This window comes from Trachurus japonicus, chromosome 3, assembly GCF_045865225.1.
Source record: "Trachurus japonicus isolate A0001 chromosome 3, Traja_1.0".
NCBI lineage: Eukaryota > Metazoa > Chordata > Actinopteri > Carangiformes > Carangidae > Trachurus > Trachurus japonicus.
Window position 1 is genome coordinate 22949897 of NC_140909.1, and position 16826 is coordinate 22966722.

The window sequence follows — 16826 nt, forward strand, 5'->3', positions numbered from 1 at the left end:
TCCTCATTATATTTGGGTGGTGGTGGAAATACCAGAGATCATTATCTCAGTTCTAAAGAAAATGAAACAAAAACTATCTACACTGTTACTAATATGTTTCTGTAATTGGGCTGAAAAGGCCCTTTGTGTGGTATAAACTTTAATGAAAAACAAATGGTAGACCATCGATGCAAAGACGGCTTATCAGAAAAGATTTATGTATAGCGTCAGATCAGAGTGTGGGTGTATGTTACCTGTCGCAGATCCATCAGGTCAGCAATCTCTTCTTCAAAACTGTTTCCGTCTTCACTGTAGTGCTCCAAGATAAAGTCCTGTCAACAACAGGTACATCTTATTGTCTCTACATTATACATGACCGGCAAGTTGTTTTGGAGTACTCTCGGGTTCAAACCTGTGACCACAGAATTCCCTCTTGCACAACTCCTCCATTTTATCACATCTTCACATCTGAACTGTATATTTAAATCCAACTGTGCAATGCCAAGTAGACAGGAGGCAGACAGAGGCAGGAGACACCTGGTCATTAAGACTGAAGTTTGATTACAGTGGATAAATAGAGCTGAATTAACCTGTAGCGACAACCTACAGCATGTGCCAATAAACCAGCACAGGATGCAACAATGGCCATAAAACTGCCATCAGGATATTTGCAGTGACTCATCACGACGTCATGACTTCACCAGTCTCAATAGCTATTGACCTAGTTTTGGAAATCTTTTTATAGGCAGATCATGCTGCTGAATAAATGGAGAACATAGCGTGGTAGGGCAGACAATGTGACCCAAATCCTTCTTGAGAGGAAACTTTTCAAGTCCTCATAGCAAAACACACCTTGTGTACATACTGTAAAGTCTGTTTATTACAATTAAAATGAATCTCTGTTAATGCACATTTTCCAAATAAGAAGAGCGAATGGTGAGAGAAGCCGTACCTTGAATGGAGTAGCAAAGTTGATTTCTTTTGTCTCCTTCAGGCCCAGAGCAATGAGGGGGATGTTGGCTGTTTCTCTGCAACACAAAACAGAACAATAGAAACGTCATGACCTGACCAGTCACTTTATTGCCATTATAACATTTTGTGAATCAGATCTGATATCGCAAACACTTAATGTGAGAAGTGCAAGCTCTTGAACGTCCACCAGTAGTCTCCAGATACGTCAAAGGGTTCATGGTAATGAAAACATAATCTCTAAGGTGTGGAAATCAACCAACTCCCTTTGCCGACAGACCAAGCCTTGTTAGGGTTGCCATGTTGACAGCACGGTCAGATAAGTGAATATTAACGTGTAACAGCCGGGTCACAATTAGCGCCGACGTCGTTCAATTAGGAAGTTTAGATTTCAGTTTAACCAAGAGTGTAGTTTCACAGAGAGTAAGTCTGGATTAGACAGATGGTGCTGTCAGAGCAAAGCGCAGCGCACACACTGCAGGAGCTGGGATTTAAAGGTGAATGGGGCCCTGACGTTTCCCTGCTGTAAAGCTGCACGTCTCTCTGTTGATTAATCATTGTGGAGTTGAAACCTTGCTTCAGCAGAGACCCATAAAACACAGGGTTAACCTTGTAATTTGGTTTGGAGTTTCTCTGGCTGGATGACCTGCAGGTCCTTGTTGCCGACAGACAGAAAGCAGGTTTAGCTTGTTATCTGAACAGAGGAAATATAACCTGAAAGATCCCTGCTGCTGATCAAAAAGAGGCTATAAAAACAAAACCCCTGCTGACTGAAGAATAATGAGGCGTTACTGAATAAACTGCCCTTGCTTTACAAACAAGCAAGGGCTGCTTCTGGATTTAAGCTATTAAAAACCTCCAATGGGTGCAACAGTAGCACAAGCCCCAGGTTAAATAAAAGCAACATAAACACGTATTGAATTAACATCTATTCCATCTAATCCATCCTGTTTTCATCAAAGGGATCAGAAATGAAGAACAAACGTTTTCTCTGCAGGAGACATCAAAACCAGAGGGCTCAGAAAACAACTCCTCACACTCATTCATCACTTGATGATAAGGCAGCATTCCTCTGGCATACTGGCTCTGTGAATCACAGTAAAACTCATTCATCAGTAACAACTGACAGAGCACGATAGGGGCTGCAGTGTGATCCATTAGTACTAGTAGATGAGATCACTCTGGTCTTTTCTCTGACGGATAGAGGGGTAGAGAGGGGCACGGGGAGTCAGGGTATCTGTTCTGCAGGGAATCTGAAATGTTAAAAGCCTCCCAGAAGCTCAGCCCCCTCCCACACACACACAAGTCGAAGTGCCAGTGTGCGAGACATGGACCAGACCATCGACCCTGGCAGTCCAGTCCAAGCTCTGGTTCACTGGTGAAAACCCAGAGAAGCTTAAAGTGTTTACTCGGTACAAAAATGTGTGGAGTCACGGTGTGAACATTCATCGGCAACACGAGGCTGTTTCCTTGTCAGACGTGATGTCTAAAGTAATCTCTGCTATTCTTTCCACCTTTCTACTGTAGCAGAGTTAATGAAGCTGCCCATGGCCCTGATCTCTTTATCTCACTGTTTTCATTTGTCATCAGTGAAGCTGTGCTGATTCGGTGTCTGTTTGTAGTGCAGATCAAGAACATTACAGCAGGGAGCTGAACAAACATATCACAGAACAAGTAGCACTGTGGCACTGTGAGAGGTGCAGAGGGAATATCACACTCAGACAATGTTTTTAATATACATTATGTTCAATGTATTCTGTGAACTTGGCAAGAAAATTGTGATTAACTTCTATTTTCATTGTGGTTAAAGAGTGTCGCTGACTTCATGAGCAGCATGTCTACCACCACGCCAGTCGCTTAGTATACGTGCTCTCTGTTATGCATTGCGTCATGCCAGAACCAGCTAGATCTGGTCTGAGTGAGAAGAAATAACCTGAGAAAGACGCTATTCAGAGGACGGTGCACTGGTGGGAAAAGCCTAGAAAAGTGAGGAGAGGTTGTTTTGTTTGTGTACCTGCGAGTGAGGTTGTATTTCAGTGCTGAAAGGAGGAGGCTAACTCTCCATTGTGGCTGCACAGCATCATCCCACGTAGACACCTGCTCAGGAGTGACGGGAGGGGGGAACTTTCTCAACATATCTGGTATTCCAGTGTACACGTTACCTGTACACATGGCCTGAACATGAATTTTGCACGTGCTTAATTTTCTTTTTAACAGATACAATGCGAAGGAGGTAATGGTGGTTTCTCAGCCTGTCTGTTGTCTTTGCATGAAGCAGAGAGCAGGTGCTTCTCTAAGAGCTTGACCGCGGGGCTGATGGGAGGATGAGTGTTCCCACACTTGAGTCTGTTTGATGCCATGTGACAGGACACTTGCGCCGAAGTAGCAGCTGTTTACTTTTTAGGAAGTCTCTGTCACGTTGTTTGTTGACTGAGTGAAACACAAAATACATCATGGGGAATATTTGCTTTGCTGGATTCCTGGAAGTTAAAATTCAGTCTGAGTCCAGTCTGTCTACAGCCCTGCAGACAGGCAACCTGGTTTACTAAAAACCAGGTTAAATCCTTCAGGCACTTGCTGCTCCAGAGACTTTATAAGTGAAACAAACTAATCTGGACTCTTTGTCGAGCCAACTTAAGGAATTTGGGGTTTTATCTGGGTCAGAATTAAAAAACAGAACTTGCTCTGTAGCTCAATACGAAACACCCACTTGTGTGTTTACAATGAAGGCGTCTAGGAGCAGCAGCTTGACAATCTGTGAACCGTGTTAAGATTTCTGTCAATGACCCTCAGGACCATTACTATGGTTACCACCACACAACACCCCCATCCCGGACAAACCTCCACTCCTTCTCTACGCTTCTCATCATTTTATTGCTCTGTTGTGACACGTTGTCATGGGTAACGTGGCATCTTTGTTTGAGTATATGTGGCAGAGGTGTTATTGCCGCCCTCAGGTTTACGGTTTAGCATATGTATGTACGTGTGGGGGTCTGGGCAGATGGTTGATAGAGGTCTCAAGTGTTCCTAATAAGAGGAGCCACCTGGAGGCTGACATGCTTCACTCTATCAGCTTGTATTGTTGCGATTTTCATTAGCATAGGAAAGCTGATCATTTGAAAACCTTAAATATGTTATATGTTTACAATGGAAAACTTAAATTGTGTTCAGTAATCAATTATTTCTAAATGACAAGTTACTCAAGTGTTACTTCACCAAATGCTATGCTTTACTAAGAATATGATTACTTTGTTATTTTGTCATTGTGTGATGCTTTATTCATTCATTCATTCATTCATTCATTCATTCATTCTTTATCATTTTCCTGCTCCCTCCCCTACCCACCAGAGCCTGGACAACCCATCTCACCCCCTGCATCAGCCTATAGATCTAAGTAGCTCTTTCAGCAGCAGACTGCTGCATCCGCGCTGCAAGAAGGAATGCTACCGCAGGTCATTCATCCCAGCTGCCATCAGACTGTACAACACCAGTCTGACTGTAATGTTTTTCTCATTCCAGGTGTCATTTATATATTACTACAGTTCCATTTGGTGTATAAACTGCACACCTTTATGCTTTACACATCTGTGCAATACTTTCTTATGCCTTACAACTACCAACACTGTATATAATTTCATTCTATTCTTGTAAATAACTGTATATATGTTACTGAAACTTTTTGGTACACAGCTATATGTTTGTCTCACAATGTTTTACATCTCTATATTTACATATTTCTTCTACTTTTTTACCTTATATGTTACAAATTCTACTGTAAGAACCAAATTTCCCATGTGTGGGATTAAAAAAAACAGTCTTATGTCTTATGAGGAAATGTGTTTGAAGTTATTTACTTCACAGACAGACAACTGTTCCCAAAGCATATCTGCCGCCATGTCATACACCTCTGTAATTCAATATTACAGTCAACAAGTCTCCTGCATTTTATATTTTAATATTTTAGCACGTGATCCTGTGCATCTTCATGACATAAATACTCCACTTTCAACCGCACCCTATAAACATGAGCCTATAACTATCACACACATCCTGTCCACAGACAGGCCTGTGATGTTTATCATACAAATTCAGCTCATCGTTTCCTTGTTGTTCTGTCCATTGTGTGCGACAAAACCAGCTGCTCCAGTTTGACAACAAACCTTTGCGCCCCAGGTTCGTGCATTTGCTCTCTTTTCTGTGCACTTCTTCTCTCCTCTCCTCTGTCATCAAGTATCTTTCGTCTGACAGGGTGCATGATAAGTTAATCACAGTGTCAGAGCCATCAGTCTATTCTTGGCTGCCAATTGTGTGTTTGTGTTCCTTGTTTTCTTATTTGCATACTGAGAGGACTCTGACCAGTCAGGACAGGTTTGGGAAATGTAAAAAAAAAAAAGGGTCAGATTCAGTTCAAGATTTAAGATTGCATTTATACAGTTTTTGGGGCAAGTTTGGGTCAGTGATGAGTCACACACTGGTGCCACAATCACGTGTGTCTACAGCAGAAAGCTCTGCACTGTAGTTCCATCTTCTAATCACAGGTGGTTAGCTTTAAAGTACACCTTTAATTAATCTGAAAATTATAGGCAATTATATTCAATTGCCTGCAGATGCATTGCTTCAGACACCAAAATTGCAGTCTTCTCCATCCATGAAATCAACTGTACACCAACAGTGAAAAATGTCAGCTGTGCAGCTGAAACCAAACACACGCACGTCGCACAACACAAAAAAATGCTGTTTCACAATGTCTCATTTTAATTTCGGCTTAGATTTAAAGGTTCCCATATTACTGTTGTTACTAGAGCTCATGAGAGAAGCCTGAGTGGAGATGGAAAATTATTTTTTTGTTTTTGGTTCTTAAAACAACAAATATATCTTCTTATATCTCAACATTTGTGTAGAATATGGTACCTTAAACTATGATATTGCAATTAGCCAACATCTTGCATTGGCAGAAAGTAAAAGTACTAGAATGAGTAGCAGTCAAAGGAGAAACGGTGGTATTTGTACTCACTGTGTGTTCTGATAGACCTCCACTGAGCTGTTGAGTCCCTCCAGCTGTCCCATCAGGAGCTGCAGGTTGGCATTGACATAACTCAGCTCCAACAGAACCATGTCCTTAACCTTGTTGTTAGATGTGGCCCTGTCCACAGGAAAGATGCAGAGAAACAACAAAAACAACAAAAAAAAGAATAAAGAGAGGGTGGAAGAAGAGAAAAGAAATATCAGCCTTGTTATTATCCAGTCTGAAAGAGCCAAACTTTCCTGCAGCTGATTATTAAAACAAGCGTGCCTCCCCTGGTATTCTAGACCACAGACCTGCGTCACTCTGTCGTGCTGTGCACTCGATTTACTCTCCAGCACACAACCAAGAGTTATGAATCACAGCTGCAATCCCTGTAGCTAAACAACTCTTTCCCATGGTAAAATAACAGTTTCCAAAAAATCCACCATTGCATGACAGTTTTGACATGATCTCACTGTGTACGTGCCACGACAGAGAGGAGCCCATGTGACAGTCGAGATCAGAAGTCACCTACACTACCGCAGCCCTGCTGCTTGTCGCTGCTTGCATGTATGTATTGTGCACAGGCATGGCGTGTGTGCTTGAATCTGGGCAGAGGAATAATTTCTTTAAACCTCAGACCTCCCTGTTGCAAAGTCAAATCATGCAAATGTGATTTAAAAAAAAACATCCTGGAAGTTGAAATAAACCAAACTGGAAAATCCAGAAAGAAACAACAGCGATTTGATATCATTCTGAATACTTCACTGCACATTCTGAACATTTAATATGTCTAATAGGGTGAATTCGCCTAATGTGGGACATTTTTTGAAATTCTGACTTCTGGTCTATATTGTGATATAAAGCAAACACTTTCAATCTACATCCTGTACCATTCTGAAATCCTTAGGTTGTGATCTAATGAAATCCAAAGAGAACATTCTGATATCACACTCATGTTGATGTTAAGGTGTGGAGGTTCAGGAGGAAGGACGTGTATTATGCAGAAAGTGATAAAGGATTAGGATTCACTGCACAGCAGAGATAAGGTTATAATGACACCACAGAGGCCTGTGTCACTGTGTTAGTACACATAGACAAATTAGCTGGATCCTTTGTAAAGCAAAATTTATGATACCCTGTCATGGTGTCCATGGAGATACAAGCCAACACACACACTTTGGTGCTCTCAGTGTATCCTTATCTGTGTTCTACAGTCAGTCCAAACAAACTCTCTGTCATTTGTGGGACATACCCACACGTAGCCTACACAACCTGCTCCAAACCTGTCAGTCTGGAGATGATCTGCTGTCATCAATCAGAGAGAGTCTCTGTCAGCTCACAGCTCTCTACTCTGTCATTAGCCTGTCATCACAGAGGATGTGACTCCCGACACAAAACGTGAGGTGTAAAGAAGCACTGTGAGGTAGGGGTTAAAAGAAAAAAACTCCAGGGGAAAGTTAATGAGCAGAAATCATATAAACTGGGTTTCGGTCATAAACCCATAAATCCCATAAATGACAAGTTTTATTACACCAATTAAGATTTTAAAAAACCTGATGATTTGCTCAATATCGCATTCAGGATCACAGAAGACAATGAGTAATACTGTATCACTTCCTGCTGGAAATTGGCCACAGCACATTACCAGTTCAGTGGCTGTAGTTTTTCTCTACATTCAATGTCAACCTCTTCTTAACATTTGCATCACACCATCACTTCCCTTTGGACCGCTGACGGGTTTCTTAGGAGGTCTGGTCTGGGGAATCGATCAGGGTGGAAGAGGCAGAGGTGTTGTGGTCTGAGCAGAGTCTGTGCCAGCTTGCTCAACCACTGGTTATTATTATTAACATCATGTTTAATATCACATTATGCCGTGAGAAGTTCAGTTTATTCATCATAAGCAGAATCACTGAGTCTAGGACAAACAGTTGTGTGTTGTGTCTCTAGAGGAGATTTCTAAAGATTGAAAAAGTCATGAGGAGAGAACAGGTCTGACCAGCCTGACTCCACCTGTTGCCCATAGAGAGAGGAATGCAGAACAAGAGAGGAGAGGCAAAAGAAAGGTAGAAGAAGACAACACACACACACACACACACACACACACACACTTGCTTAATTGGCTCTTTAGGTGTTGTTAGTTTGATTTGACTCTCTGCTTGTGATGTGACTAGGGCAATCCAGGTGGATGTCAACGGTGGGGTAGCTATGGCGATCCTATTTTGTCACTTTGTCCCAACAGACATTAACACACACACACACACAGACACACACACACACAGGAGAGCACAGGTAGAACTACAGTTGGACTTCATATGATTTGCGGCTTTAAAAAAGAAATCTAGGGGGGCATATTGGAAGCTCAGATATTCACCCAAGCCGTCGTCTGGACTGCAGCTGGGCTGGTACACACACACACACACACACACACACACACACACACACACACACACAACGTCCATTTGCCCACGGACTTGGCAGGGCATTCTGTGTGAAGTACTGAAGGAATGTGGAGGCTCCTGAAGCTGTAGCCTTAGACAGGCCTAACACACATACACGTACACACACACAGGTACTATCCTCCCAAAGCAGACTAATGTTAACAGAGATGATCCAGGAATCCCAGTGGGAGAAGTTGAATCAGCTCTGTCAGAGAGACAATGTGCTGTACTATTGAACCCTTTGTCTCTGTACACAGGAAGCTACAGTGACAAAGATACCATAGGATCCTCCTTTGACAGTTCACTGAACTTAACATCATCCTGACAGATGTGAAAGACAGTGTCTCTGCCGAAAGCCACGCAGGACAGGAGGCAGGAACAGTCGCAGGTAGAGCTGCGCAATCTAATGCAATTCAATACAGCACACCTGCAACAAACACTCCTCTCATGAAGCTTATAATATCCCATCATCACTTCATTTGAGAGCTGCCTTTGATCTGATGCACATCTTTTCAAAGGTTGTACTTTACCTGTAGATTTCCTGCAATTAAGTCCAATCAAAATCCTATAGGAAGATTCATTGTATAAGATGTTTTTTCTTTCAGTATCCTTTGGTGACTTACAGATTTAGTTTTAACCTCTGCTGTGGACTAATCATTTGGAGGATTCATAAAGCATTAAATACATATTATAAACATCAATAAACACTGCAGCAGCAACATACAATCTACATTCTTCATTTTTTCTGTTATTCTATTACACTAATATGTCAGTGCTGGCAACAAAAGACTTTCAAGATCAGAGTTTGATCGTACCTTGGTTTCCGAAGCACAATACCACCTCTCTTTTCCCAGCAGACACACACTCACCACTGGGCTTGATTACACTGAGATAAGCACTTTACACCACCTCACTACATCTAACTTCACTGTGAATTTTATCTGAGGTTTCCCTGGAAACAACCAATCTTTTAGCCATGCTGAAAGTGTTAAAATACACACCACAGTGTATTCCCCCTTTCAAATGGACTGACCAGTCACTGACATTAACATTTTACTCCTCACTTTACTTTCTTTTTTCCTCTTTTCAAACAGTGAGGTTTGTACGGCACATACAGTACTGTACATCCTGAGCTGAGTGATACGGTTGGGAAATCTGTGTGTCGACACTCCCCACTCACTGAGCTCTTATTTTCCAGCTTATTGAAGCATGATGCATCAAGGAGAACAGCAAGGAGTAGCACAAGTACAAATGTTAACAAGTAAATCAGTGTCAAATGTTAAAACATAAAAATGTAAAACTTCTATTGGGGACCTGGCCCCGAACATTACCAGGTTTTTCGGAACTCATGTTGAATACTTTTATCATACTAAAAAACCATTAACTCCATACCATCTTTATCTTCTAACAAGCCCTTTGTTGCTATGGCCAGAGCTGATGTGAAGCGAGTAGATGCAGCTGAACAGCTTGAGGCTACTAGAGATAAACAATGAACTATTGTTTCAAAGTTTCTGTTTCGAAACACACCATTCAAAGTTGGCCGCACCTCAACAGCTCAACATGAGAGGGAGAAGAGAGCAGTGGTACTTAGACTGAGAACCTGGTGAGTCGTTTTGACAGCATCCCCAAGCGATGTGTGCTGTTATTGGCTGTAGGAGAAACACCCATTTCCGAAAACCCAGAAAGATCTTGAACACAGCAAATATTGCACGGGCAGAGAGCAGGGTCTCTGTGGATAAATAGATTTGCCTAATAGCAGCGACATATGACTGTGATCTTTGCAGAGAGGCGTCACCTAATATTACAGGGAGACCTTGCAATGTAATAAATAACCTTATAGCAAAAATTCATTTTCCTAATGCTATTTTTATCTTAGCAGGATGCTCAGAGTTGCTCAGTTGTTTTTTCAGTGTGGCAGGTTCTGTGGGTGTTACATTTAGGAGTTTGCTCTCAGATCATTAGATATTTACCACATCTTTAGTTTCTTGACCTGCAGAAAGACACTGTTAAATCTGATAATGTTACATATCAGTTTCGTTTAAAAATTCCAAAATAGTGCCTACAGTAACAACAAAAGCCACCACAGAGCTTTGGTGGACACGTGATTAATGATAAGGCTGATAACTGTGAAGCTCAGTTCTTATCTATAGACAATCAGAGACAAGACTTTTGTCCTGGAGGCTATGGGAGAGATGGCAACAAAAGAAAAGACGAAGCGTTAAATATCTGCAGACATGATTGTGCAATGTGAGACTGTACAGACTTCTATGCCACTTCAGCCGCAGCCTGTCATTGCTGTTGCAACCCTAAAGTGAAATACAAAATACATTTGCAATTGCAACACATTTTCATCTTTAGATGATCTACCTTCATTTTTTCTGTCTGTTCTTTAGACTGTAGAACAAAAACTCAACCTCTACATTTATTTTCCAGGTCACTCTGTATTATCATGATATACTCATGCAAAGAAACACAGGCCGCTGTTGAAGCTTATGACAGCTGTAGTTTTGTATTTGACTGTTAAAGAGCCGCACTACGTGTGCACAGCACCACTGCAACATTAACATTTCTTTTTCAATGGTTCAGTAGAAAGCAACCAACCAAATTAACAGATGTATAGTCTTTTTGGATGATAGTGGTACAGGAGGAGATTTGGGAATGATGACTGGTTTAAAAGTGGTAGTCATCATCAGGATGTTGTGTAAGTGCAGAAATGTAGCAGACAGTGTTTAGACAAATAGCTTTTTGTAGCATTAAGGCCTGAACCAGACTAGATAAAGAAGCATTAGGTTGCAAGTTAAGGACAGTCAAGTTAAGATATGTCAGCCACAAGAAGATATTCCTCCATTTAGTTTTAAAACCTCACACACCAGACACATCTTCCTCCATACCATGTTCACGTTTACCTCCATAGCTACATGATAAAACAGTGGAAACTGGATCATCGCATCTTTGTAGCCTGTACTCGAAATAGAAAGGGGCCGGCAAAATGTTGATGTCAGTCACATAACACAGTGACCCTTGGACATGAAATCCTCCCATTGATTTGTAATTACATAAAATCATCTACATATTCATAACACAACCATGAGGGAGGTGAAGCCAAACAAAGCAGCTACAGTTTACTCGAGGTCACACTCACCACAGCGACCTAACTTACAAACAATACAGAAAACATGAATGACACATGAATGCATGGTTTTGCCTTATGTAACAAGTGCAATGGCAATGGCATTTCTGTGGCTGAGTGTATTTTTGTATGAGGTCTTTGTTCTTTGTATCACTTAGGATGACTGACTGAAAGAAACAAAAGCTGACAGACAGTACAGTATGTATTGTATGTGTGCGAGTTCTGCTCTTACTTGAGCAGGTTCTCCGCTCCGGCCCTCATCCTCATCTCTTTGATGATCTGCTGGTTCAGACTGGCTCGCTTGTTCTGAAGTTTGCTTCGTCCGGTCTGGGCAAACGGGTTACAACCCTGAGACAAGGAGACACAGAAATAATAAGTACATTAGAATGTAAATGAGTGAAACAAACAGTAATCTGCACTGTAAAAAAACATCAAATAAAAAAAGCAATAGGATGATTTCCTTATTGGTAGTTTGGTTTTCACATTTACATGATTATTCAAATCCTGTTTATTTATACCAGGAGGCGTGAGTTCCAAGAAATTCTTTTCCATGAGTGATTGTTCCTGGAAGCAAGTGACAGACACCACTTTTAAATTCATTTATGTGATTTTACTTTGCCTATGTTTTCTGTTATAACACTCATGTATCAGTTGGGTGTGAGAAGAGCTACACCTCAGCTGAAAGACATGCTCTAAGTTCTCACCCTGTGTGTTTACACATAATGGCCTGTGTGACTGGACTGTGTGTCCTTGTCCCTATCACAGCCAGCCACAGCCTTCCTAAGTCAACAGGGTGTCGCTCATAGCAGCACAGATAAAGTGGCTGTAGTCACTAGTCACAGCAGAGTAGAGGTGTGGTCTGTGCTGCGCTCCGAATGGCAACACAACAACGTGATGTAGAGACCGGCCGACTCAGTAAAACAGGTTAGATTGCTAGATTGAGTGGAAAACCTTAACATTGTTGTTATTTATCAGACTAAATGTGATGTCAGGAAAATAATAATGGGCTTTGGTTCCTGCTCAGCAACATCCATGTGAATTCAGAGGTCATACTGTAGTTAGCACGAGTGTAGTCATATGTACATTTCTTTATTTTCTTATTGTAACGCAAGATTCACATCTCTGACTTTGTGACTCATGCTCAGCAGATCAGATCAACGTCACTCAGTTTCACAGAAAACTTCAGATTTCAGAGTTAAGTGGCTTCTACTGTATCTGACATGCCAGATACATCTAAAACAACAGATGCATCTAAAAGATCTAATTCCCCCACATTTCACAGACTTTGTTTTTTGTTCATACTCGCTCTCTCCCGCCCTGAGGCCAAGCTCCTGGCTCCACCCTTACATATGGTGTCACCTGGCTTCATTAGGAATTAAGGTCCCTCCACTGATCCCCACCTCACTTCAGCTGTGGTAAAGGCGTAATCCCTCACCGGCTTCCCACACACACGCACCAGAGGCGTCCAAATTCCATTACAAACCCTCTAACTCTTTCAGAGAACACATGTTTTAAATTTTGGCTCATACTAGCCCATAATTGAAGGTCATGAACAGACACATATAGATATATGTATATCAGACATATTTTTGTGACAGTTTAACATATTTCATGATCACTGAGCTAACTTAATTTTGGGTGTTTCCTCACAAAACACTTAAGGTCTGATGACAGTGTAATGATTAACCATTCATACGAACATAAGGCTCGTTAATGACACAACAGAGACGTAACAGAGATGACTGCAGGTGTTACCAGGAGCTATTCTTGGAATGACAGCATAAGACATAAGTGCATACTAGAAGAGGGCGTGGACTTATTACTGTACATCAATCATTACATCTACAATGACGAGTGTGTGTGTAAAGACCAAGGGAGTGGCAAATGACGGACCTTACCTATGTTGCCATTTTATTAAGTAGGACACTTAAGAAATTCAGCGCATTCCAGCATTCCAAAGTAGTGACGCTGTGCAGTGATGTGAATGTAATAAGTGTCTCATCATCATCATCATCATCCACAAACCTATCACACCTACTGATTTAGGATCATGACTCGATAATCAAACAGGTTTCTTGAGTTTGTCATGTTTTAGATATTGTGGCCCAGAGTGTCCTTTCACTCACTTTAAGTTTGGAAAAAATAATTATCAATCGCTGTAAAACTATAGATCTGGTTTAATTTAATTATGTCAAAAATGTAACATGCAGAAAAAATGAATATGTGAGTATTGGGGGCGGGACTAGATAAGCTTTTGCTTCTCCCGCTTTCCCTTTCGGTCATGTGTATTGTATTAATTGGATTGAGATGATGTGTGATGATGATGACTAATTGACATGCCCGAAATGAACCAAATAAATAAATAAATAAATAAATAAATAAATTTAATAGAGGAAAAGTAAAAAACTGGAGCAACAATTCTTCTCACAGTGTTGCATGGACTATTTGGCATCCCATATTGACCTACACAGGCAACTGAACCCACAAATCTGGCTTCTGGCCATGCTAATGCCTTGCCGGACCGCTTGGGGGAATTGTACCCCCTCCTACACACAAACAGTGCACCCTTTCTCTAAAACAGTTCATTATGGCAAAACACAAAGACTGTCCTGGCCATTACCATATCCATTGGACAGCAAATAATTTTGCTGTTGTATAACTTGGGCTTCATAAAGAACATGTGGAGCAGTGGCTCTTGGGGTAGCTTGTTGATACAAGTGGTGATTAAGACTGGCAACCAGCCAGGAAGAGGCTTCGGCCACAACCCAGTTCATTTCAACATGGTGGACTCACAAGACTATTCAGTATTTCTATATCTACACCTCTTTATTAGGACAAACTGATACCATGTATGCCCCCAACTGAGGGAACCATTGGATGGATTGCTCAAAGAAAGACATGTCTGTCTTCAGTGACCAATTTTACTCGATCACAGCTCCATCTCTTATTTGCCTTTTTCCAATACAATAGTCACTGAGGGGATCTGAGTGTGTCTCCAAGTCTGGTTTGTGAACCAGGACACATGTTGTCAATTTGTGGCTGTTGTCTGGCTGAAGAAGGCCTCGGGCCAGATGCTACGTCAATGCTCTCACTGGCCGAGGAGGATAAGGAGAAAAAAACATGCCGATTCGGCTTTTTGTTCTGCCATGTTTCCATCCTGCAGTTTCCTCCAGTCGGACGTCAGCCAGCTGGAGGTGAAACAGTGGACGGCTGGGAAGGAGGCCCTAAACCACAACAGCACCCTGGAGCATCAATCGGACCCGACGAGGCCTTGTAAATCATTAAACTCATTTTCACCCAAGAGAAAGCAGGGCACAAAAAATGGAAGCAAAGATCATCTTGGCTCCACTTGGTTCAAATTTGACCAAAAAGTTTCCAAATTGCAAATCTCTTTAACATGACACAACGAGAAGCAGAACTCATTACACTGTGGTTTCAGTGAATGCGTAAGTCTTTTTATACCGAGAGGGGCCTCTGTAACCAAAGATGTTCCTGGGAAATATGGAGGGTAAAGGAAATATAGAGACTAGGACAAAAATCGATGAGTTTGGCTCAAAAATGTATGTGACATTACTAAAGGACACCGTTTGTGATTGAGGTAATGGCCCTGTAGTATCCCACCGTGTCCTGGGGCCGTCCCAGACCCTAGATCCTACAGGCCTTTTTATAGACACAGGAAGTGCAGCACAGAGCCTAAATCCAGACAGCGTTCAGAAGGGGATTCGGGGGGATTGAAATACACAAAGGCCCTGTTCAGATACCAATCTAAACAAGCTTGTCTATGAAAACACTCCAGCTGAGGACACCGTTACAAATGTGGAGGAATGAGACATGGACCACAGCATGGCAGACAGAGAACTCAGTAAAAACACATTAGATAATCACCCGACCACTGCCAAGAGCCTTTCTCATGGCCACAAACTAGGAAAACTGAGAGCTCTGGAAATGTTACAGTTGCAGGTAGATAAAACACAAAACTGGTTAGAGAGGTTTCTCTGCAACAGATCCTCATTACCTACATGACAACACATCAGTTCATTTACACACAGGAAGAACACTCTCCTTTCCTTATCTTATTTGGATAACCCACCACCAAGATTTACACTTTAGTTGTTTAGAGATGATGCTGTTATCCTGAGCATCATGGGTGCAACTCTTAAGATACAGACAGTAAATAAAAAAGGTCAAAGGTTAGAGCATTAGTGGTCTTAGTTAAAATGTTCCTTTAACCACAATGGTAATTATGTTATTAAGAATTAGGCGAGAGACAGTGGTAAAAATTTTGCTGAGAGGAAATATCGAACCGTTTACCAGAATAAAAGGAGCTGTTCAAATTATCAATAATGTCTCTGAGGAATTCCTCCTCCTTAACTCTTCATGTTACCTGTCAATCACAGTCACACCTCTGGCAGCCATCAGGGAACTGAATAGGTTAATTATGGGATGTCTGGTCACTGCCCTTTCAGCAGGCTATCTCCCACTATCAGTAACTGCAGGACATACAGCTATTCTTGGAGAAACACACACACAGACACCTGAAGCTGACAGCACTGTGGTTTCTGCTCCTGTTGGTGACACTTCAGGATCCGCAGTGTTTGCTTGACAATTTTTTTTTTTAAATAAATATATGGCGTTATAGGCCTATAACACATTACACCTACATTATGAAATTATCTATATTATTTTTTTCTCAAATTTATTGAAATTGGATTCTTTAAAACTTCAGTATCACTTTGACAAATTACTATAACAATGTATAAAGGACTTTAAAAAAAAAAAAAAAAGCTTGTCTTTCCTTCATTTTCAGTTTCTCTCTTTTATTGATGCAGCGTGAAACCGGGATTCAGTTTCATCCTCGTTTAAATTCTGAGAAACACAGACGTGATGAGCAAAATCGCAATGAATTGAGATGGTTTTTAATACAAGATTTAATAAGATATAAACTTACTCAAAAAAAACAAAAAAAAACTTAGCAATAGGCTCAACATATTTTGTGTAAAAAATTAAAAAAAACTTCCATGTCACTGTAAATTGTAACCGTCGATATACAGCAGAAAGATGGAGCCTCTGTTTCGTAGCCTATCGTAGAGTGAAGAAACTGTCCTAAACAAAACTCACCTTTCTGAAATAACTGCCGTCCCCTCCGTTGTTTTTGATGCCGTTTGGTAAAAGTGTGTCCGCCATCCTGAAGGCTCACACACTCTCGACAGGGGAAACACGGGTGAATTCGAGGTTATTTTAAACCAAAGCGCTGCTGTTCAACAGGTGAGTATCCGTTCTCCTCCGACAAACTGTTTGCTCT

The 16826-nt window shown here is 41.3% G+C and overlaps 1 protein-coding gene across 2 annotated transcripts in view; it reads right to left on the reverse strand.

The window, feature by feature from the left end:
- rhpn2 (rhophilin, Rho GTPase binding protein 2) overlaps positions 1-16826 on the reverse strand; it is a 28727-nt gene extending 11901 nt beyond the window's left edge. For both annotated transcript variants that reach the window (XM_085767226.1, XM_085767218.1), the window contains exons 1-5: positions 16643-16826; positions 11757-11872; positions 5963-6091; positions 932-1007; positions 234-311 (exon numbers count right to left, since the gene is read on the reverse strand). In XM_085767226.1, coding sequence (XP_085623352.1) covers positions 234-311; positions 932-1007; positions 5963-6091; positions 11757-11872; positions 16643-16708 — 465 coding nt within the window. In that variant the 5' untranslated portion in view covers positions 16709-16826. The remainder of the gene's footprint in view (positions 1-233; positions 312-931; positions 1008-5962; positions 6092-11756; positions 11873-16642) is intronic.